Below are 21,897 nucleotides of genomic sequence, written 5' to 3'. Positions count from 1 at the left end.
ACTTTTGCCTCTTAAATATACTCTGGAAAGATGAAGTTGAAAGTTAATGAGAAATCAGTCAGTAGCAACTTGCACCCATTTGTGAAGAACCTATTCTCATACAAATTTTGCAAGATGCGCAATTCTCTTCCTTAAAAATCTCAATAATGGGCTTGTGTCAAGAAGATGAATACAGAAAGAGAAGCTAGTAGCTCTTGCCTGCATTTCTATAGCAGAATTATCATATATTATATAAGGTATCTTACTACCTAAGATTCTGACTGGCAAGCAGAATTATGGCTTAAGGAAACATGAATGTTAATGATGCACAGTTGAATGGAAAAAGAAAGCTAGGTGGCACTGTGGATTAAAACATCATTTTTCACCCTTCAGTGCCCAGAGGCTTTTGGTACTACTACCTGTTGAAACTTATAAAGGGATAAGTCAGATGTTTACTGGATTCTGTCTGCCAGAGTTCCCGTTTGTCACTGTCCTGCCTCATCCTCTTCCTGAAGGAATCTAAAGTCCCCTTCCCTTGGCATTTCTGAAGGCAAAGTCTGTGAGCAAGAAACATGGCCCATTTTAACATCCATCTGATAGCAGTGTTTTTTGTCACACTCTCAACCCTCCTCTTGAACTCTTTCCTAAGTCTAACTAGTAATGTGTTTTGATCCGGACTGCCTTGAAACTTGGGTTTGGTGATTTCTGGCTTTCTACCAGCATTGCACTGTTGCCTTTTGTAAGCATAGTGTTCTAATTGTCAAGTGAAGTGTGTGTCTGAACCAAAACTACAGAGAACAGCTTTACCGTTCCTTCAAATCCAGTTGCTATGTAATAGTACTGTAATTGAGCTTTAGTGACTAGTACTTATGCTCTTGTACTTTTATAACCACATCTTTGACTCTTTTATGTATTCTGCAGAAGCTGGAACTAGATCGATTTATGCTTTATGCTCATGGTCCAGACCTTTGCAGGGAATCAGACCTCCGCCATGCCATGGCCAACTGCTTTGAAGCTTTAATAGGTAAAGCATGTGTTTTTGTGTATGCAAACACCTATGTTTTGATGTCTGCACAGAATGTAGGTTTGTCCTGAGTATCTCTCGTAAGGGTAGATTATAGTAAAGCTTAAATTTGTCATCTCTTCACATTTCTTGTACGTGTGCCCTGTGTGTAACACTATAGATGTGCAGTATTATAAAGGAGAATATCTCATCTTCAGTGTTCTGCTTCCCACATACAGAATATGCACCCATTTCATGATGTTGTGGTGTGGAGTTTCTATCTGTCACTGTGGGACTCTACCACTCATGCACCGCTATGGACTGGCATGTGCTGTCCTCTGGGAAGTAGCAGTTTTTTCACCATGGCCTGGCATTTAAAGTGGAAACTCCCTGCTTCCATTAGTATTTGCACAGACCTGCAGACAGGGAGTCCTGCTTCAGACCTGAGTTTTAGTGGGTTGCTTTCAGGATGCACCAGCCCAATCACTCTGTGCCCTGATAACTTGTGGTTTAAGTGTGACATTTGACCAGTAACTTTTTTGCTTTTGTCTTTCCATTTTTCATTTCTCTTACAAATAAAAGAAAACATGGCAGTATGTCATTAAGCTACTAAAACCTACTTAGCGGAGGATGAAGGGGAATTGGGTGAAATTTGCTCTGGTCAGTAGGATGTTAATCAGTGACTGTATGTGATAAATTTATGTGGGAGAAGTCTTGAGTGCTTGACCACAGTTACTGAAGTCAGCAAAAAGTAAGGGAGAAATCTGCTCTATTATATCCACACAAGTTCTATTTTAAGTAGCATATTTTTATAAATCTGTTTGAGTATATGAAACAATTCAAACTTGACTGATTTATTTTTGCATTCATACAAGTGTACTATATGTGATTCTAACTATGGTAAAGGCTTAACTCTGTTCTAAGTCTTTACATTCTATCCAGGCTCCCAAAGCTTTTTGTTCTGCTTTGAAAAAAGATCACAGCAGGCTTAGATGGCAAGTTTTGTATGTTCTGCCTTGGGCCAAATTGTATTTTATCTTATCAAGAAATGAGAGTTGTCGTTTTAACTGTATTTTGCTTTCTGTGAGTGTTTTGATCTTTAATTTAAAAATAAAAAAAATAAAAAAAAAAAAAACCCAACAACACAGAAAAGGAGCACTAGATTTGTATCTTTGGCATCATTTGTATCCTTCAGCCTGTCTGGGACTTGGTGATGAGGACTATTGGACAAGCATTGAGATTCTTTGTGAGGACAAGCTTGCTGTTTAACATCCAATACAAAGTTGTTCGTGAATTTGGTTGAGCAGTAAGGTTTTGTCAGGACTGTAGCAAAAATCTGGCACCTTGCAGAAGGGCTGTTAAAATGGATGTGGGGCTTGAAGCACCTACTTGAGAACACTTCTAGAAGTCTGATGTTTTTTTCTTGGGATGAAAATTGTAAGCAAAAGTAGACTGCCTAGGCCTGCTTGAAATTCAGTGCTCTCATAACGTGCCTTGGGCAAGACGCTCTCGTAAAACTCCCGAGCCATTCTCCTAAGTGTCTAAAGAAGATAGTTGACCTACTGAGGGAATTAAAAAGGATGGAAGGGGTGGAAGCACAGTGTTGCAGCGCTCTCACTTTTTGGGAACATTGATTGCTTTGTTGTGTATTCTTCATGTAGCTGTGTATTTTCTTTGCTTTTAAGCAGATGTGCTTATGAAGTCTAGCTAGAGGTTTTCCATAGCCCTTCTGTAAAAATAATCAGAAGACAGAGTGTTGATATTGAATTTTAAAAGCTCCTGTGTGGATACAGAGTACATATGATACACACAAAAACCATACTTTGCCAGCATGGAATGTGCAGTTTGTTAACGAATGTTCAGGTGGAGGTATAGCAAGGACTGAATGTGCAGTTAATATGTGTATCTGCAAGTAATCTCTAGAAATTGAGAGAGATGCAGTTTCCATTTCAGATAATGTATTGTTGCAGTACTGGGGAGGCGCTGAAGTTTGGAATAGTTCTGACATGTTTATATGCAGAATATAATGTTGAAAGTGCAGAGTAAATGAAAACTATTTGCTATATATTGAAATGTATTTAATGCCTGTCACTGTCTACACATATGGTATAGACAGCTGGAAAAGTGCAGACTGCTCCTAGAAATAGATTGCTTCTGGCCTAATTTGCTTAAACTTTGCTCTTTGGATGCATCATTTTCTATCAAAGACTTAACTGTGTCAGCTTTTTCCGTGCATTTTGCAGCCATTGATTTATGCTGGTGTTTCAGATTTCTCAAAAAATGGGAAATTCTGTTTTGATTATTACCACAGCATGCTATTAAAAAACTAGTAAATGAGTGTTTAGTAATTTCTAGGAACTAAATGTGTTATTGTACTTTAATGTTTGGTCTCCTCATATAGGAGCAGTTTATCTGGAGGGTAGTCTTGAGGAAGCCAAACAATTATTTGGACGTTTGCTCTTCAATGACAAGGTATTTATGTATTTTTATGACTCAACTTTCATTCAAAAAATATTTTATCTGGGAATCTCAAATGAAGACACCTGGAACTCAATTCCTAGAAATTAAATGGAATACTTCATTTATGACAGCAAGCTGCATTGGTTCAGGCACAAAAATCAATAATGTTCCCTCAGGTGAGCTGTGTGTTGGTTGGCTTAGGGGAGGGAAGTGTGTGTGGTGTGGGAAACCTGCAGGTTTCCATGCAGTGCTACTCTTGACAAGTGGCTGGTACTGTGGATCCATCTGGACAGCATACCTTGGAGAACGGATGCCACGTTGAACAACTATTCCTGTTCCATAAGTTAAGTAAATCGTATGATTCCCAATAGATTTTGATGTATTTTTGCAAAAAGTGTTATGCAACTGAATGAATACCTTATTAGTCAGATTCTTTCTTGCATATTTGATCTTCAGTCACTGTTAGCTGGAATTTTTCCCATCTAATGACTAAGGGAAATAATCAGTACATTCTGCTGGGACAGTACACGTGGCAGTGGTTAGGAGGTTAATTACAGTCTTTTTCCATCTTGAAAGTCCATGAAATAACAAACTGTAGCTGAAATTTGAAGCCTGTTGTCACTCAGTGCTTATGGACACCAAGCAGCAAATAATGAAGGAAACCTGTATGAAAGACAAGAACCACAAGGGTTTTGTTTTCTTTAGTTCCCACTTCAAGTTAAATCAAACTTGCTACTGAAGCATGCAAATAAAGTTGAACCTGAGGCCTGAAAAATTCTTTCTTTTTTCTATTAATTTCTTTAACCGCTTTGTATTTGGTTCAAGGATTTTTCCACCTCTTTGACACAAGCTAATTGGGAGAACTACAGGCAGTTTGAACAGCAAATACACGTTTTTAAAAATTAGTTTGCCAGCACTATTGAATTTGCAATAAGCAATGTCAGCATCTGAAATAGTTCAGTATTTCAAGTAATGACATTTTATTTAGTACTGTGGAATTTGTTAAATGACTCCCTTGAGCATTAAAGGCATCTCTCAATGTTCACAGGACCTGCGGGATGTATGGCTTAATTATCCACTACACCCACTCCAAGTAAGTGTATTCTTCTCTGTAATAAATTTCATATCTCTTTTATTTTCAGGGATGCTTTTCTATAGGTTTTCAGTGTAGTGACATCTTAGAAAATTCTCTAAAAAAGTGGCCAGTGGAGTATATGTATTTGCCTTTGTGATCTTTTTGGATGAAGAACGAATTTCTGCCTCTCATTGGATTAATCATTCACCTTTCCTTGGCTCGTGTTTGATATATAACTGTACTTCCCATATGATAAATCTAGTGAGAGGTAACATTTTGACATCTTCCAGTTCATCTTGTGGAAGCTGGTGGAAGAGTACAAAAACAGTCTGTGCATGTATTTTGTTAACATGAAATTAAGGCTGAAACTTTAGCAGTAGAAAGGCATGTTATTTAAATGTCTTAAGAGCATCGTGCTGGAGCTATTTTGTTCATTGACAGCATGATTGTTCCTGTGATTTTTAGTACCTTTAATAGCAAGTGAACACTGAAATTCTGAAGGTGTCTGAAAACTGATATATCCTCCACACATTTGTAAAGTGCTCATGCTGTTAGCTTACAAGGTCAGAAGATTGGAGGGCTCATTCTCAGTCCATGCTCCCTGAGTAAATTTTGGGTGAGAGCTAGAGCAAGTCACAGAACCTCTCTGCACTGTAGCTCCCACCTTCACATTTTCCAAGTGTGCAGGAGTGCCACAAGAATGGCTGTTTTTGCATTGTGATCCAGGCAGTAAGGTTTTCAGGATCACACAGACATCTGAGAGAGTTTCTTTTGTCCAAAAATCTCTGATGTTTTGTGCAGTCAGTCAGACTCCTTTGAAACGCTTTTGGGAGCACACCCTCCAGCATCTGGATGAGTCCTGCATCTGAAAAATTGCATATAGCTTTTTGGTTATTGCAGTGGTTACATAGACAAAATCTTTCACAACGAATCAGTGCATCTGAAGCATTTTAAAACCAACTTTATGCTGGGTATAAGACAACACTAAATAGAAAGGGGTGTTAGTGGAAATATAAACTTTAAAGAATACAGCTCCAGCAATGCTAAATGGTAGCATAAGTTCCCAAGAAAACTTCTATTATTCTGAATTATTTTTTTAATCATCTTTGTCTCAATTCTCATGAAGAAGGCTTAGATTCTGTTTAGAAATTGGATATAGCACATGCAGCTTGTCATTTCTTACTCCTGTCTTAACTTCTGTATGATGAAAGTGTATTTTCATCCCATGTCCCAGAAGCCATCCTAGTTCTCTTGTGTGCCAAGAAGTAACACGTAGTCTCCTCAGGCTTGCCTTTGGGTAGAGCTAGCCTGAGTATCTTTTTAAAATTTTTGAAGTGTCTATTACAATATGGCAAATAAGATTCAAATTAAATAATAGCAATTCCAGATGAAATATATAGAGCTGTAGGCCTGCAACCCTGTCATTTTGAAGCAGCCAAATAAGTGGAAACTATGATTAAGAAAATATTAAGTAAAACAGAAACAACAACAAAAAAAAAAGTGAGTTGATCACTCCTCAGATAGATTTGAAGAAATGGCAAAGCATAAGAAACAGGGGGATTGAAATGACCACATCATACAAGGAATGGAGATCATCATCACATTTCCCTGTGTATCTTGGCTGAAATGCAGGTACTTTGCATTCTCACCTTAGGGAGGAGGAGGAGCAGCGAGGTAGCAGTTTTTTAACAGTACCAAATTATTCAGGGTAGCAGGGTTGACATGTGGCTGAAAAATTGCAGCCTGACAGTCAGAATATGAAATCAGTAGCTGTTCTATGAAAAACAGAATGAAATCCTGTGTAGCCTATGAGGCATAGGGTTAAAGCTCAGTAATGTTTAAATAAAAAAGCAAGTTGAATGTTATCAATTAATTGAAAAGGGACAGAAAACAGACCAGAAAAGATCATAATGCTACTTCAAAAAAATGGTGATAACAGACAGAGTGGCTCATGTACACTTTTGGGTATTATCAGGTGTTCTGCTTCACATTTTGAGAAGACTATAGTGGAAATATAAAAGATGCTGGGAAGAAAGAACTAGCAAGGCAGCAAAGATATCAAAGGTACGGACGAGCTTCTCTTTGAAGAAAAGCAAGTTAGATTGCAATCTTCAGGTTGGGGAAAGAGATGATGGGAAGGGAGGGCCTGGAACAGACATCTCTGGAACATGAGTAGATGAGCAGTTAGCTCACTGCTTGTTCCAGTACAGACAGCAGGAGTTCAAAAGTGAGTAAGCTGGTTCTTATGAAAACGGTAGTGGATCTGGAACATGTTGCTGAATGTTTCTGGAGATACTGGAAGTTTTCATGTGACAGTGGTAGAGTTTGTGGAAGAAATTCGCACAACCTACTGCAGGTCACTAAGTGTGCTTAGTGTAAAACTTGGCAGTCCATTGCAGTTGATAGTTGGAGGATTAGGTATTTATCCAGACAGTCCTTAATATGTTTGCACGCTTACTACTTTTCCTTCAGGCATCCTCATCTGAGTGCTTTCTCCTCTGAGGCACTGGTATACAGGACAAATGCCTAGTGTGGTTGGAGGAAGTGCCTAAGTAATTTCCCAGCCCCAGGAAGCCATTTAACAATGTCAAAAATAGGGACGTCAGACGAGAAACTGATAAGGATGTTTAATGACCTAAAATGATCATTTTAATTTTCTTGTCTTTGTGAATTTTATGTACTGTTCTTCATTTTTAATACTAAAGTGGGAGAAATTGATTTGTTTGTTTTTTCTCATCTTGTTTAATTATCATGCTATTCGCATGAGGCAAGACCGTATAAGCAACATGTAATTTTTTTTTAAAGCATCATGAGGTATTTATAGCAAACACAAATGACAAAACAAACAAGTGAAAAACATCTCAAGCAAGTTCATCAGACCTCACATTGAGTGCTAATTATGAAAGACAAAAGCCTAGAGGTAACTGGGTTTACTCAGTTAAGCTGTACACGGAATGACTTGTTCACTGTGTTCTTTGACCTTGTTTTACAGAAGATATCTTTTTCTTTGAAAAATTCTTGAAATATCTTGAAGTACCGGATTGTCATTGCTTTTCATCTTACAGCTGCAGGAGTCTAATACTGACAGGCAACTCATTGAGACCTCTCCAGTTCTTCAAAAGCTTACAGAGTTTGAGGAGGCAATTGGAGTCATCTTTACTCACGTTCGACTTCTAGCACGTGCATTCACTCTGAGGACTGTAGGCTTTAACCACCTGACTCTGTGAGTATTTTGGGAAGTGCCCTCTTACATCTCTATGGCTATACTGTTAGTAGATGAAATTGCTTTATTTGCTGACAATGACAAACTATATGATATGTCTGTTCTCCAGAAGAGAAAGAACTGAAATGTTTGCCATTGAATATCCTCTCTCTGATAGTAGTCAGTAGTGGATAATTTGGGAATTCTAAGGGTGTTAGGGAACCATCCTGGTGTATCTGCTGGGCTTCACGGACCGTTGACTTTAAGACAGCATTTCTGATGCTTCATCAGAACATGGTAGTTCTTAAACAGGGTCAGAAAGTAAAATCATGCTTCTTGGACAACTGCAGCCCTTGTACTGTATTGTATGTACAGCACCTAAACATGCAGTGGGTTTTGGGAGTCTGACTAGAGCTGCTAGACCCTATGGTAAAGAGAACAGTTGTACAAGTGGATACCTAGTCCAAGCTCTCAGCATAGGCTTAAACTCTGATCCTTCTATTTCTTGTGTAGGTCTTGACAGACCTTTTTTTGTACCAGTCAGTGCATTCATTGGTTTGGGTACTTATAAGAAGTTATAGTTGGACTTCATCCTATCACAGACATGATGTCAACTGCTGTCCTAGACCTGTGATCTAATAATTGTGTTTATCTGTAGCTACCCTGATTTGCTTTCTAGCTCAAAGTCAGCATTACAGCAGTTTCTGTTGTGTTTTCATCTCACCAGTGTTAACACTGGAAATCTGTCTTAAACGTATTTAAAAACAAGTAAGGCTCACTTTCAGATCATTCTTTATTTTAATTTGTATATGCATGCTGCTTTTGTTTTTTTCCTTCCTGAGTACTTATTGATTTTGTTGCATTGGTGTCTCATTTTTCAGAGGCCACAATCAGAGGATGGAATTCCTGGGTGACTCCATAATGCAGTTGGTAGCCACAGAGTATTTATTCATACATTTCCCCGATCATCATGAAGGGCACTTAACGGTGAGACTGCCATCAATCATGCTCTCCGGGAAAGCAAGTGTGGGATGGAGACTGAAATTATGGAAGTGGCAAGTGAATTATTCTAGATTTGATTAATAAAAGAAATCCCAGCAACCACTGTTCTTAGTAAGACTTGGTAAATTTGAAGCCATGAGTTGTGCAGTGAGTAGGAAATGGTGATTTATGAGCTCAGTACAATAATCTTTGTTGTCTGTGGAATAGATCAATAGTTTTAAGGATGTAAGTTAAAAATTGAGAGTAAGACTAGGTCATATTTAAAGACAGGTTTTTAAAACCATTTATTTAAATGTGCACATTATGTAAGAGTTTTTTCATGACTTCTTGTCCATTGAACCTGCAACAGGGTAGCAGGGTTACCATTCCAGACAAGAAATTCTTTGTTTTACTGTGTTTTACCTATTGCTTTTAATCTGGATGCCCCATAGTAACTTTTGAATTTAGTTTTAATTTTATGGTTACCTGTTTCTGATTGGTGCAGCCTTTCAGTCACTCTTTTGTTCAGGCTCTGAACAATGATGTTTGGGGATTTTTCAGTACTATACAGTATTGTAAATATAGGACTGTAAGATATGTAGCTTTTTATTGTGATTAACTGAATCCTTTAGTACTGCAGCTCACATTAAGCACTATTGAGAAGAAGACAGCGCTTTCCTTAGTCTTTCTAAATTTTTCTTATTTTTCAAGTGGTGATTAGATTAAAAAATTGATATATATTAGGGATGTATGCCAAGTTCTCTAGTTAAAATTAGGGAGTAACATTTTAAATGTCTTTGCTACTGTAAATGGTTTTCTGAAATCAATAAAGAGGTGGTGATACTAAATCTCTGACAGATAGTGTATTTTGAAGAAAATACTACTTAGCTGTTTTCAAGAAGGAGGAAGTATATGTGCTCTCGTTTTCATCTTTCCTTACCATTACTTAACTTTCATTTACATTTGTATGAATTCTTCTGCACTGTTCAGGAGAAGGATTTGATAAAGCCTGATCTTTTGATGTGAAAATTAAAAGGGAAAGAGGCTTGTCATTAATTTTTCACAGAGGAAACAAAAACATAAGGCAGAAATCCTTTTTCGTTTGTAGGTGACTTTTAAGAATGTAGGCATCAGTGTTGTTATAGTAAGATAAATCTTTCAAGAATTGCTTGGCAGGAAGGACTTAGTGTTGCTGGTAATGGGTGTAAATACTCAGAACAGTGATCAGAATGTCACTGTGTTGCTTAATTTAATGATAAGTGAATTGGCAAGTAGAACAAGCTGCACATTGCCCAAGATTTAGGGGAAACTACAAAGAGTAGAATGAATGCTGAAAATACATAACAATACAAAGAGCTAGGCAGTGCCATGAAGGAAAATTTAATTTTGTGGATTGATACAGTTGAAAAGAAAATAGTCTTTGAAAGTCTTTTAAGTATGAGGACAAATGAAATTAGGCTTGTGGAGTAAGAGGGAGATGAATGATGTGGGACCTGAAGAGAGACAGCAAACATGGTGTTCCTTTCTCCTGGTGAGATTTGAAGTAATACTGAAATATCAGATGGATGGTGCCTGTTGGGTTGAAGACAGCGTTGTCAGAGGGTGGGAAAATCCTGCTTGACTGGCTATGCAGTGGTTTCTGATGTACTTGTGAAGAAAAGTCAAAATTAATGATATATAAGAAAAAGGAAGGGATTATAATTTTACATATGTATTTTGAGACAGCTAAATGATCTGTCAAAAAAAAAAAAAAGTGAGTGTTGGAAGATACTTCTCCAACACTGTTTGTGCTGCAGTCATGGGTAGTAGTATAACTGGCTCTTGTCATCTGTAATTCTCTGTGTGGTGTGTATGTGGCTCTTTTATGATAGTACTAATCATGGATTTGGTTCCTGTTGAAATAAATACTTTGCAAATGCATTAGAAGAAATTGTGCTCCTCCCATTGCAAGAAACTGATATTTGACGCATGATTTTTGTTGCATTTCTGTCTTGTAGGTTGCATACTGTAGTTAGGACTTGACTGGGAGGAATATTGATTGTTTATCTTAAGGACATAAAAAGGAATGATTTTTGGAAAGGAACAAACGGAAGATGAGTTTTAGCACAGGTTAGAAAGAAAGGTATTAATCCTTTCTGCAGTCTGCCTAGTTTATGAAGATCAAGTTGTGAGTATCTGCTTCATACATCATTGCCAAACAAATTATGAACATACTGTTCTTTATTTATCTGTTGTCAAAGATGAAGTATCGAGTGTAGTGAATAAATCTTTATTTTCATAAGCTCTGTTGACATTCTGGAGCCAGGTAGAATATAACTTGGATCTAATAAGCTGTACAAATGTGACATGGAAGACAAAGAGGTAAAAATATTGTATGCAGCTTCTTGAATCTAGATTATATATAAGCAGTGGAAAGGAGAGGTGTAGTTCTCAGAATATCCCTTATTTATTACACTACAGTATCTGTTTAAAAAAAGAAAAACCAGCAACTCCTCTTTGTTAGACGTTCAGAAAATTGAATGGAAACCTGAAAGTCCAAAATACTCCTTTCAGCTATCTGAGATTTTATCTTTGACAGATTTCTGTTTGTTTAAGCAATCTGCCTAGAGTCAGAGGTAAGCACTTTGGAGACTCCGCTGGAGAACCAGATATCCTGGGCACTGTCACACACTGGAAGTATTAGAGCCTGATCTTCATCAGGGATTCATTAGTTCAGCTATACTGCTTTCAGTAGAACAGTGTAATAGTACATATGGGCTATCCAGATAAGCATTTTCTTCTCTACCCAAATGAACAGAGCATCTTTCTTACCTTCTGGTACTGAAACTAGACAGTTTTGCTTTGATGTACATTTGTTTCAATTGCTGCCCATTTCTTATTTGGTAGACACCTGGGACTGTGCTACAGTCTTTAGAATGTTATGTTTATGCCTTGCGTGGAATAAAGTAGTTTATTTATCTCTGTGTACTACTTATAGTAGAAAAATGCAGATAACTGAAGAAGTATAGGAGTGATGAAGAGATGGTTTGTGAATGCAAAGAAACTCCCAAACTAGCATTTTAAATGCAAGACTTTCCTGTAGAAGGAATGGATATAAAAAGTATTAAAATCTAATGAGAAGTGAAATGTAAGTGAGAAATCAGCAGTAGAAAGAATGAGGGTGTGGAGAGGTGTGTTTGTGTGTCTACGTGAATAATTTAGTATGTGCTGAAACAAAACACGAATAAACAGAGAAGTGGGAGGCAGCAAGAATAAAAACTAATAATGTCCCCCAGCTCTCACAACATTTTATAGTTTGGCATTGCTAATTGTTGCCATTGGGTAAAATTCTTTTGCAGCTGTTGAGAAGCTCTTTGGTGAACAACAGGACGCAGGCCAAAGTGGCAGAAGAGCTGGGAATGCAAGAGTTTGCCATCACTAATGACAAGACGAAAAGACCTGTATCTCTTCGAACTAAAACTTTGGCTGATCTCTTGGAATGTGAGTCAGTGTGGTTATAACAACTTAGTACTTATGCAACTTTTTTTTTTTCCTTGGGGCTTATTTAAGCCATCAGAAATCTTACAAATCGTTACTAAAAAAGAATGTTCAGATTTTCTGATCAATTATGCCTGTATCTGTACTTGCAAGATTTTAAAACACCAACCTAAATTACTCAAGTCTATATGCAAGGGAGGTATAACTGCAGATACAAAACTGTTGTCTTATTAGAATTGACCATGGTGATAATGATGACTGGGTCAAAAGAACATGTTAAAGAGTTAAAACTTGATATTGAGTCAAGCTCTTTTAGCAGCAGTTTCAATGTATTATGTTCTTGTTATTATCAAAAGATAAAGTAATACCATCAGCCAGGAGTATTTCTGTGGTTCATTTAACTACATTTTGAGATATTTCAAAATGATCCTTCTGTTAGAAGGAAAGCTACACAGAAATTAAAGTTTTTTTTTTGTCTATTTGTGAAAGTGTGCTAAGTTATTTATTTATAAAGTGGAAACTGTGATAAATATTGTGCAAAGGAAGTTAATCTGTATCATGTGTGTTTTGATACATTTTGTCAGCCATTCAAGCTCCTTGGCTTTTGCCAAATCCTCTTAGTAAATGGAAATTGCTCACAAACAGTAGTGATTTATATCTGAAACTTCTTTTATGGTACCTAGTAGTGATTTATTAGTAAGTAGCCATGGTCTGCTGGTTAAAATGTGAGATTAGGAGCTGAGTGTTGTTTCTAACTCTTTAAATGACTGAGTGGATTTGGGTAAGTCATTTAATCTCTTGGTCAACTTTGTTTTTTCCTGTGTATGCAAGATAATAATCCCCTCATCAGATTGCTGCTGTGAAACATAATTGAATGTGGCTTTAGAGTACTCAGAGAGATGCTTGTTTCTAAAAGTGCAAGCCATTAACGTTCTCCTTGGATGAATGACAGTACCTTTTTTTTCTCCTTCCCCCAGCCTTTATTGCTGCCCTGTACATTGATAAAGATTTGGAATATGTTCACACTTTCATGAATGTATGCTTTTTTCCACGGCTAAAGGTAAGACCATTCCGTTTCCTCCTTGACTATCGCTACTATGTTTTAATATGTTATCATATTTTGGACTTTTACCACAATCTCTCAACTGCAAAAACATTTTTGTGAACTTGTTATAGGAATTCATTTTAAATCAAGATTGGAATGACCCCAAATCTCAGCTTCAGCAGTGCTGCTTGACTCTCAGGACCGAAGGAAAAGAACCAGACATTCCTCTTTACAAGTAAGAAACAGCATCTTACAAATACAAATTACTTATCAATCCTTATTTTATAAGGAGGGAGATGATCTCAGTCATTCTATGTCTTTTCCATAGCTTAGTTTTATTGTGGTTATCCAAGCCCTCCAGTCTCTGTCTGAAGATGGAAAATGTTGAACTATTTGTTTTCCAAGCTTTAGATCTCCTAAACCATGACAGTATTAGCAAGTGATTTTAACTTCTACAGTTTCAGGGGAAAAGGTTACGTGTGATGGACAGATGGAATATTTCATTGACATAATTCTGTGTTTTTTATTTATTCAGTGTAAGGAGTTGGAATTTTTTTATATGTAATGATTGCAACAGCGGCTATTCGGATATGAAGTCAAGATACCTCCATCTGATTTTTCAGTAATAGTATGAGGTTTCTCTGTGTCCCTGCAGAAACACAATAAATGCTTTGTCACGTATTCTGATGGTAGACCACAGAGTCAGGTGCATTTGAAGGGCAACAAAGATCCTGGACATTTGTGGTGTGCAATTCACTCTGTATCTGGTATCTGTTTTCCTGTATAGTAACAGAAGAGCTCAGGGCAATGAATTTCAGCTTGGACACCTCAGTTAGATGCTTAAAGCTGGATGGGGTGGATTTCCCTTCTTTTTCAGTTGTAAAATAGATAATAGCTACTTTAGTGGCAATAATACAATTTAAGAATTGTATGCTTCTTACACATATACTCAATTATGTAGGAATATGTGCAATATTAGTCCCCAAAAGAAGAGTTAAAGGCTAAGAAAGTTCAAGATTTTTACTGTTGGGATTATTTTATCAAAAATACATGAAGGATAAAAGTCTGAGTGCATTTAACACATTTACTGAAGTAAAGTTCTCAATGAATTGTAGCAGTTCAGTTAGTGAGGAACAGTACTCTTCAGAAATATGATCATTTCAACACTGTAACTGATGCTATGCAAACATCACTTCTCAGTGTCACAGTTTGAGGACTTGCACCTTCATCTTGAGTGAGGGAGATGAATACAAAAGATATGATTCCCATTTCTTGTAAAACCCACTGAGTATCAAGTACCAAATGTTTGTTTTGTTTTTGCTATGGCAATAAATTGATTTCTGTCTTACAGCTTAGAGCTAGTAATACACTGTTATCTTCCTATTACCTTGTTAAATTCTTTTTCTTGTGGTTATGTTTCAGTACAGTTAGTGCTGCACCCCAGTCAGCCACACTGGGGTGATTTTTATTTGCTCATGTTTATTGTTACACAACACACAGAGTACTAGAGTTAGATGCTTAAAAATTGATGTGAAATTGTTGCTTCTTTGAAAAAGAAACAAGTTAATGGACAGAACTCAAGCTGACAGCAGGGAGAGATGTGGGACAGAAGGAAGAGACAGCAGAAAAAGCAAATTCATTGTATGTCTGGGGAATTATCTTTTTCCCCTGTAGGTGGTTGTTGATGCATGTCCTAGACATTCCTAGTTCAAAAGGGAAGTTTGTTTTGTGACAGAAACTCAAACTTTTCAAAGCTGATGGAAAAGTACTGTGACAATTCGTGGTGTAGTGAGGTACCATGTCCTATATTAAGTCCTCTCTCAGTGATTAAAATTATAGAGTGCACAATCATATTTCTGTATTTACTTGCAATTGCACAGATTCATGTAATTTAAGTGATTTTATTCCAAATGTATTTAGTGTTTCAGGACTTTGTGCATAGTATACATTTTTGCCTATAGGTGAAAGTTTTGATTTTCATAGAGTGCTCCTGACTAAACATCAAAGAATAAGTACATTCAATATTAATGAGATGCATCTTATGTAAATTACTTCTCTTTGTTGCACACGCACAATCTGGGTGATCTGTGGGTTAATGTAGTTTATAAAGCCATCCTTCAACTCTTGCTCCTTGCTATGCATTAGTTCCACTGAATGTATTTACTGGACTGAAAGCTTGGTGATGTATGTGCCGCTGACAGATTCTGCTTTTTAATACTTCCTGCCTGAATAAATCATGTCTCTCATTTCAGGACTCTACAGACAGTGGGACCGTCTCATGCCAGGACATACACAGTAGCTGTTTATTTCAAAGGGGAAAGAATAGGGTGCGGTAAAGGCCCAAGGTATAGTGGAAAAACTTAATTGCATGTTGTTAAAGTTTGTCTGACTGTGGCAGTGTCCAAAATGACCCACTGTGAAGATACATAATAATCTGATTAGCCTTACAGATTAAAGCCATGGGGCATTCGTCAGATCATTCTGAGTTTCTGCCTCAGGAATACCTGAAGAGCTCAATGTTTGTACACTCCTAGATCTTAAACTTCATTTTTGTTGAACTTAAAAACCAGGTGGCCAGCAATGAACTCCTGTTTGTGGCTCTCCAGAGTGGAAACTGCAGAACAGAGTGCTGGAAATACTAATTTTGTCTTTGGCCCTGCTGCTAGATTATTGTTCAGGTTAGGCTGGCAAAGTTGGGGTGCAAGATTCTTAATTTTCATCAGATGTTATCACTTCTAGGTATTTTGGAATGGCTTCAAAAATCACAAAGTTTTTAGTCAGAAACACAAAACAAAAACAAACAAACAAAAAAAAACAAAACAAAACAAAAAAAAATCTTACTTTGCTACCAAATCTGGTGGCATTTATAAAAATGTCTTTGGCTTTATAGAGTTCATACCTTCAATCCATTTTTTTTCTCTCAGCTAAAAAGCTTCAGCAAAAGATAAAGTAGAATATTTTGTTAGCAGTATTATTGATCTCACTTTTAAAATGTTGTATTGGAGTTGCAGTGCTATTGTTTTCATAATTATAGAAAGGTTGATATATACTCTGGAAATGATGAGCTCATGGTTATCCAGAGGTTTTTATTACAAAACTCTGTCTCATAGTAACTTTATTAGATACTTTGGTTTATTCTGTACAAGTTGAATCACATTTAACATCTTTTTTTTTGGCTTTCACAGTATTCAACAAGCAGAAATGGGAGCTGCAATGGATGCACTTGAGAAATGTAAGATATTTGGGTAACAAAGAAAATTGGTTTTAGTTTGGACTTTAATGTGAGGTGCAAGTTTTGTGTGGGAGCAAAATCCAATACAGTGTACTGAATACTTTCAGCTTCTGAGTAACAGGCTTGTTTATTAGTACTTGTAAGCAATTCTATAAAAGTGGTGTTAATGAGACCAATAGGTAGCATTCATCATTTCAGAGGGAGTTGACATGTTACAGTGAATGCTTCACGAAGGGAACCATGTGCAGTAGTCTCATTTAGAATTTATTCCATGCTTAAAAATGCAGTGGGATAAACCTGCTTAGTTTGATAGTGAGGATATCTATCTCGTGTTGTAATTCAGAGGAGGAAAATTAATTTTAAGTTGGCTACGATTAAATTGGTTAGACAGGTTAAAATCTATCGGGCAGGTCTCCAGCCAATGTAAGTTGATACTTTTCTGTTAGCAGCAGCTTATATCAGCTGAAGGTACAGTGATCCTTGCATGCATCTTTCAAAATTATGCAAAGGAATGCCAGCATGGGAGCAGTTGCAGTGAAATCTGAAGTGAAAGAAGTGTGCGTATGCAGACATCTTATATGAAAACCAGTCACTAGAGTTAAAATACCATTGTAAACAAACAGATGACATGCATTCTGTGCACAAAAGAAACTCTATGTGGAAAGGCTAGAGGTACATTTTTACAATTGACTGAAATATCTGCAGTTCCCCAAATGCCAGAGGTTTTTAATCTGTTATTTCTGCATGTGGAAATTGCAGGACTTAAACTTTCAGGAGACAATGAATCCCTGTCATTACAGGGATTTTAGACTTTTTCATATCCACCTGCCAGGCTTAGACATCTCACCACCAGTAAATCTGACAAGTAGAAGGAGTAACTTCTCCAGCAAATAACTGCAAAATCTTCCTGAAGTTTTATTTGTTTTTTCCTGTGAGTGTTGCCTCTCAAAGTGCTGTGAACTATTTTAGTGTAAGACTTCTCACTGCTCTTTTCTGATTAATGTTTTTGTTTGGGTAGAGGTCTAGAGGTCTCTATTCCATCTGCCCCTCAAAGCAAGCTCAACTTTGAAGTTTGATCATATTTCTCAGGTCAGGGCACCTTTTTTGTTTAAAGAAATATGTGTAGTTAATTTCAAGTAAAATTCATTTTCATGTACCTATTCATACATAGATTGCTCTGAAGTTAATGCCTCTTATTTATTTCCATGGAAACTACAACAGATATAGAGAACACAATAACACTATTTGATTGAGCAAATTCTCAGCTACAAAACACTATTTTTGAACCAGTCGTCACCATTAGCTATGCATTTTTGCCAGCAACGAACAAGAGCCTGCATGCCATGCTCTTAAACATCAGTGGAGGTGATCTGCTGTCGCCACTACTGAAACACGCCACCCACTGCCTCACTGTGCTCACTTCCATCCACTGTTTGGTCATCATAAATGTTCAGCAAGCTTCAATGAATGTCAGTGGGTGCCATTGTTTCTGAATGGGAGAAATAAATGACTCACCATTGCTTTGTATGCACTTCCATGTCAGGTGCCATTCTGTCCAACTGCCACTCTCCTGCCATCTGTCACATGACAACAAAATATAACAGAATATTGGTGAGAGAAGGTTTAACTTCTATTGCCATACCGCCAACATCTGCCTCTGACATTGTGGGCCAACAGAATAAAATAGAAAGCATTATTTTTGGAGCAGGGCTCATGTATTTGATAGTTGTGATATGTTGATTACGTCAGCTTATCTCTCTACATCATAAATGGGCTATAAATGAAACAGGTTGCAACCGAGCTGAGTTCTGCAGGTTCTTAAAGAATCACGTTACAGGCAAAGTGGTGGAAATACAGTTTCTGTTTTATGGTACATACGAGCAACAAAATCTCCCAGAACTCCATTAAACAAAGCACTGAAGTTTTAAATGTAACAACAATTTAAAAACAATTTACTTTTGTTTAGGTAGTTTTATATTTTAAATAAATATACCCTCCTATACCCAAGTTGTGAATAACTGATGAGTGTTTTGTATTCCTGTATTATAAAAAAAAAAAACAACAAAACAACAGAACACATTTCACCAGCCAATAAAATGCAGTAGCAGAAAGTCATTCTGCTCTTCCACAAGCTGCACTGTGTTCTCCCTTTGAAAAAATTCTTTGCTTCCTGGGACCCGGAAAGTAGAGGGGAAATTCTCCTTGGGAAAAGCCCACCCAGAACCTAGACCTCTCTTGGTGCCTAGGGCCTCCTCCCTGAGCAGCTTCAGCTAGATTCTCTTGTGGTAGCTAGCTAGCGCAGAGGACATTTGCCAAGACGTTTGCCAGACTTTGTTTATGGCTTTAAAGGTCAGTGCAGCAAGCTTTTGTGTTCATCTCTGATGTGGGTAGCCTGCACTGATCCCAAAGCTTAGCTGCTGTATGACCCTGGCAGGATTTGCTGCTAGTCACAGGCTCCCACCTTTTTCTTTCAGGCTGGCTGAAGGTAGAGGTCCAAGCAGTCCTCTGCAGATGAATGTCAGCACCCGTGTCAGGCAGAAATGCCATTTTCTGCCAGGTGTGCACTAAATAGAGAGCAGTTCTGATCAGCATAAGCTGGTTTTACAGCCTTCATTCTCATTCATGTACCTGTATATCAGCCCAGTGGCAAGTGTCTGAAATCAGAAGTATCTACTTCCCCAGCTATCTCTCCATCATCTCAGTCTGTTTTAGCCAGTCTTCAGCCATCCGTGCCCCTAGACTGCACTAAGCCTGTATGCTGGCACATAGCTAAACACTAACTTTTTCAAGAACAGATTTTACTGCAATCTATTCTGCTACGCTATTACTTTTCCATTAGGAACTTTGCCATAATGTGGGGCATCTAGTGGGTTCCTCATGGTCTAAAGTAATAATAAAAGAAACTCCTGTGCAATGCTTGGAACCAGCGGCTCATACTTTTTGGAGTGAGAACAAGGCAAAAAATCTTGACAGCATTGACAGTGGAATCGCATTCATATTTCAGAATTGACCACCTGTTGCTAAGGGAACTGAATGTAAAATCTAAGTAACACTTGGCCATGTTTCTAGACTAGAGTTTTATATTTTGTTTTTTCTGAGAGTGTTAGATTTCAGTGTTTTGTTGCAGGAGAAACGTGGAAATCATAAAGAAACCAGTCTTACAACAGTCCTGGTTTCTATGGATTACTAGAACTGAGCAAAAATGGTAATAATATTATTCATCCCACCCTGATCTCATGAAAGCTTAAAAAAATGAAACTTTCACTGTGTTATCAGTTTGTTTATTAATGTAAAATATTTTTTCTTGTGTCAGATAACTTTCCCCAGATGGCCCATCAGAAACGGTTCATTGAACGGAAATACAGACAAGAGTTGAAAGAAATGAGGTGGGAAAGAGAGCATCAAGAGAGAGAGACAGATGAGACTGAAGAAGCAAGGAAATAAAAGGAGGGCACGGAAGCAGTGGCATATTTACTTACCTAATAACTCTGACTGTGGCCTATGGAGACCTAACCTAGTTTTTTGTGGATGATGAATGAGGAGTGCCTGTTGATATCAAATAGAAAATCATAATCTCTACTTTGAAGTGTGTATATAGTGTTTCTTCAGTTTGGTTTTAACTATGTGGTTTTTTTTCTTTTTCCAGTATTATTTGTTTTTAAATTTTAATTTTTATGAAAAGTTGTGGGATTATTTTTATTCTTTTGCTATCTTGTATGAAATAATAAAATATTAATTTCAAAAGTCTGTAGGAGAAGAAGCTGTTCAGCAAGTCTCCTGTGTCACAGTGTTGTGTCAATTATTGTATGAACTCAGTGGTGGAGGAAGGAAATGTGATGACATCCTACGTCAGCAGAGTATATACCCAACTTCACTTTTGAAGCTAAATGTAATTTTAGGCTCTTCTAAACCACAGCCATAAACTTTGGTTCATTTTCATAGATTGGTCAGTAATCTAAGTCAAAGAGATGTTCACTTTTGTTTTAAACATTTTGAACTGTCCACTTCAAACCTGCACAGTGGCATAGATGCATGAAAGTCGTTCTTTTAAGTCAGTATTGTAAAATTTGGGGGGAGGGGGGAAGAAAATAAGGTAATCTTGAAGCAAGGGAATACCATGTTTGTTTTTTGTAGAGAATGTACAAAATTTATGTTTACAAGGTTAGTTTTGCTCTCATCTTACTGCTTTATCAAATTGGTTTCTGACAGGTTTATTTGCTCAGAAGATTCCAGTGTAGCTGATTGATAGATGCTCCTTACATATGCTGTTCCAGATAAGTTCATTGAAAAATGGTTGTATCCACAGTAGAGCAGAATTTGTTCTAGAAATGTAGATTGTAGGTTGTGTACAGTTTTAAGACTAGACCAACCAGGTCTGCTGACTTGCCTCTATGTCATCCAGTTTCTCAGTTTTGAAATCTGAGGCTTGTATAAGGCACCCTTTTTTTAAAGGGAAACTTGGAATGGTCCCAAACAGCCACAGTGTCTACTGTTGCTTTTTCAACCATTGGCTTCACTGTAGGTGTTCGTGTTTTTGTTTTTAATTTGCCTGCTTCACACCACTCATTTCTGTTCTGATTTGTGAGCTGAAAGAGTCACCTAGTACCTGTTGTGTAGTCATCTGTGCATCTTCCTTTCACAAAAAGAAAAAAAAAATTGAATTGTAGCTTTACATTTTCTACCTCCTTTGTATCTTTTTAGGAAGTTCACTTATGCACCTTACCTAGTGTGAATAACAAATATATTTGATGAGGTAACCTGGAAGATTCTTGAGCATGGATGCATAAATGTGGCCCTTTGCCCAATGCATGTGCTACTCTGAGTGGTGTTTTTTAGCATTAGTTTTCAGTACTAATTCTTCATTTGTCTGAAGCACCTTTCTGTAGGTGTTTGGTAGGGAGCACTGAAAGCACTTCATTGTAGGTGACAAAGGCACAAGCATAGCTGAAAAAATCAGACTACTCCAGTGCCTTCCCAAAGTTTCACTTCTGTGCTAATCAGTGTGTTTTTTCATGAACACAATTTTTTGTACGCATGCAACGTGAGGTGTGCTTAAGTGTTTTTAAAACTTGACTCCACAGTGCTACCTCACTTCTTCCAGCTTGTATGATTGTCTTTTCTTAATGGATTGGTGCTTTAAATCCATTTCAGAGAACCAGAGAAAAAAAACATTCAGTAATTTAGAGAGTGATAATAAACCATTAAAACATAGAGGAGGGGATAATAACAACAGCAAGATAAAGGCAAGGAGCTGCTCTCTGCTGGATGCTGCTGTTCTTTGACTTTTTAGAAGTGATTGCAGCTCCTTATCGCTTCATTCTGTAAATAAAAAGCTGAAATGTCTCTGAACAGCTGCAGACTTAAAAAGCAAGAAGCAACAACTCCTCTGCCCCCAAGTCTTGTATTTCAATTTCTTTTGTAGAATTGCCCCTCTGCTTCTAGC

At 37.3% G+C, this 21,897-nt stretch overlaps 1 protein-coding gene across 1 annotated transcript in view; it reads left to right on the top strand.

Moving 5' to 3' along the window:
• Positions 1-20,226, top strand: part of DROSHA (drosha ribonuclease III) — a 63,945-nt gene extending 43,719 nt beyond the window's left edge. The window contains exons 22-32 of the mRNA XM_065752957.1: positions 901-1,003; positions 3,384-3,454; positions 4,491-4,535; positions 7,583-7,740; positions 8,601-8,706; positions 12,039-12,180; positions 13,155-13,237; positions 13,354-13,457; positions 15,475-15,567; positions 16,408-16,454; positions 19,768-20,226. Coding sequence (XP_065609029.1) covers positions 901-1,003; positions 3,384-3,454; positions 4,491-4,535; positions 7,583-7,740; positions 8,601-8,706; positions 12,039-12,180; positions 13,155-13,237; positions 13,354-13,457; positions 15,475-15,567; positions 16,408-16,454; positions 19,768-19,898 — 1,083 coding nt within the window. The 3' untranslated portion in view covers positions 19,899-20,226. The remainder of the gene's footprint in view (positions 1-900; positions 1,004-3,383; positions 3,455-4,490; positions 4,536-7,582; positions 7,741-8,600; positions 8,707-12,038; positions 12,181-13,154; positions 13,238-13,353; positions 13,458-15,474; positions 15,568-16,407; positions 16,455-19,767) is intronic.
• The last annotated feature ends 1,671 nt before the right edge of the window (positions 20,227-21,897 follow it).

This window comes from Cyrtonyx montezumae, unplaced genomic scaffold (genome assembly GCF_038088225.1).
Source record: "Cyrtonyx montezumae isolate F1298 unplaced genomic scaffold, pur_monq_1.0 scaffold_8, whole genome shotgun sequence".
Taxonomy (NCBI): Eukaryota; Metazoa; Chordata; class Aves; order Galliformes; family Odontophoridae; genus Cyrtonyx; species Cyrtonyx montezumae.
The sequence above is the reverse complement of the archived record's forward strand: the minus strand, read 5'-3'. Positions and strand labels throughout refer to the sequence as shown.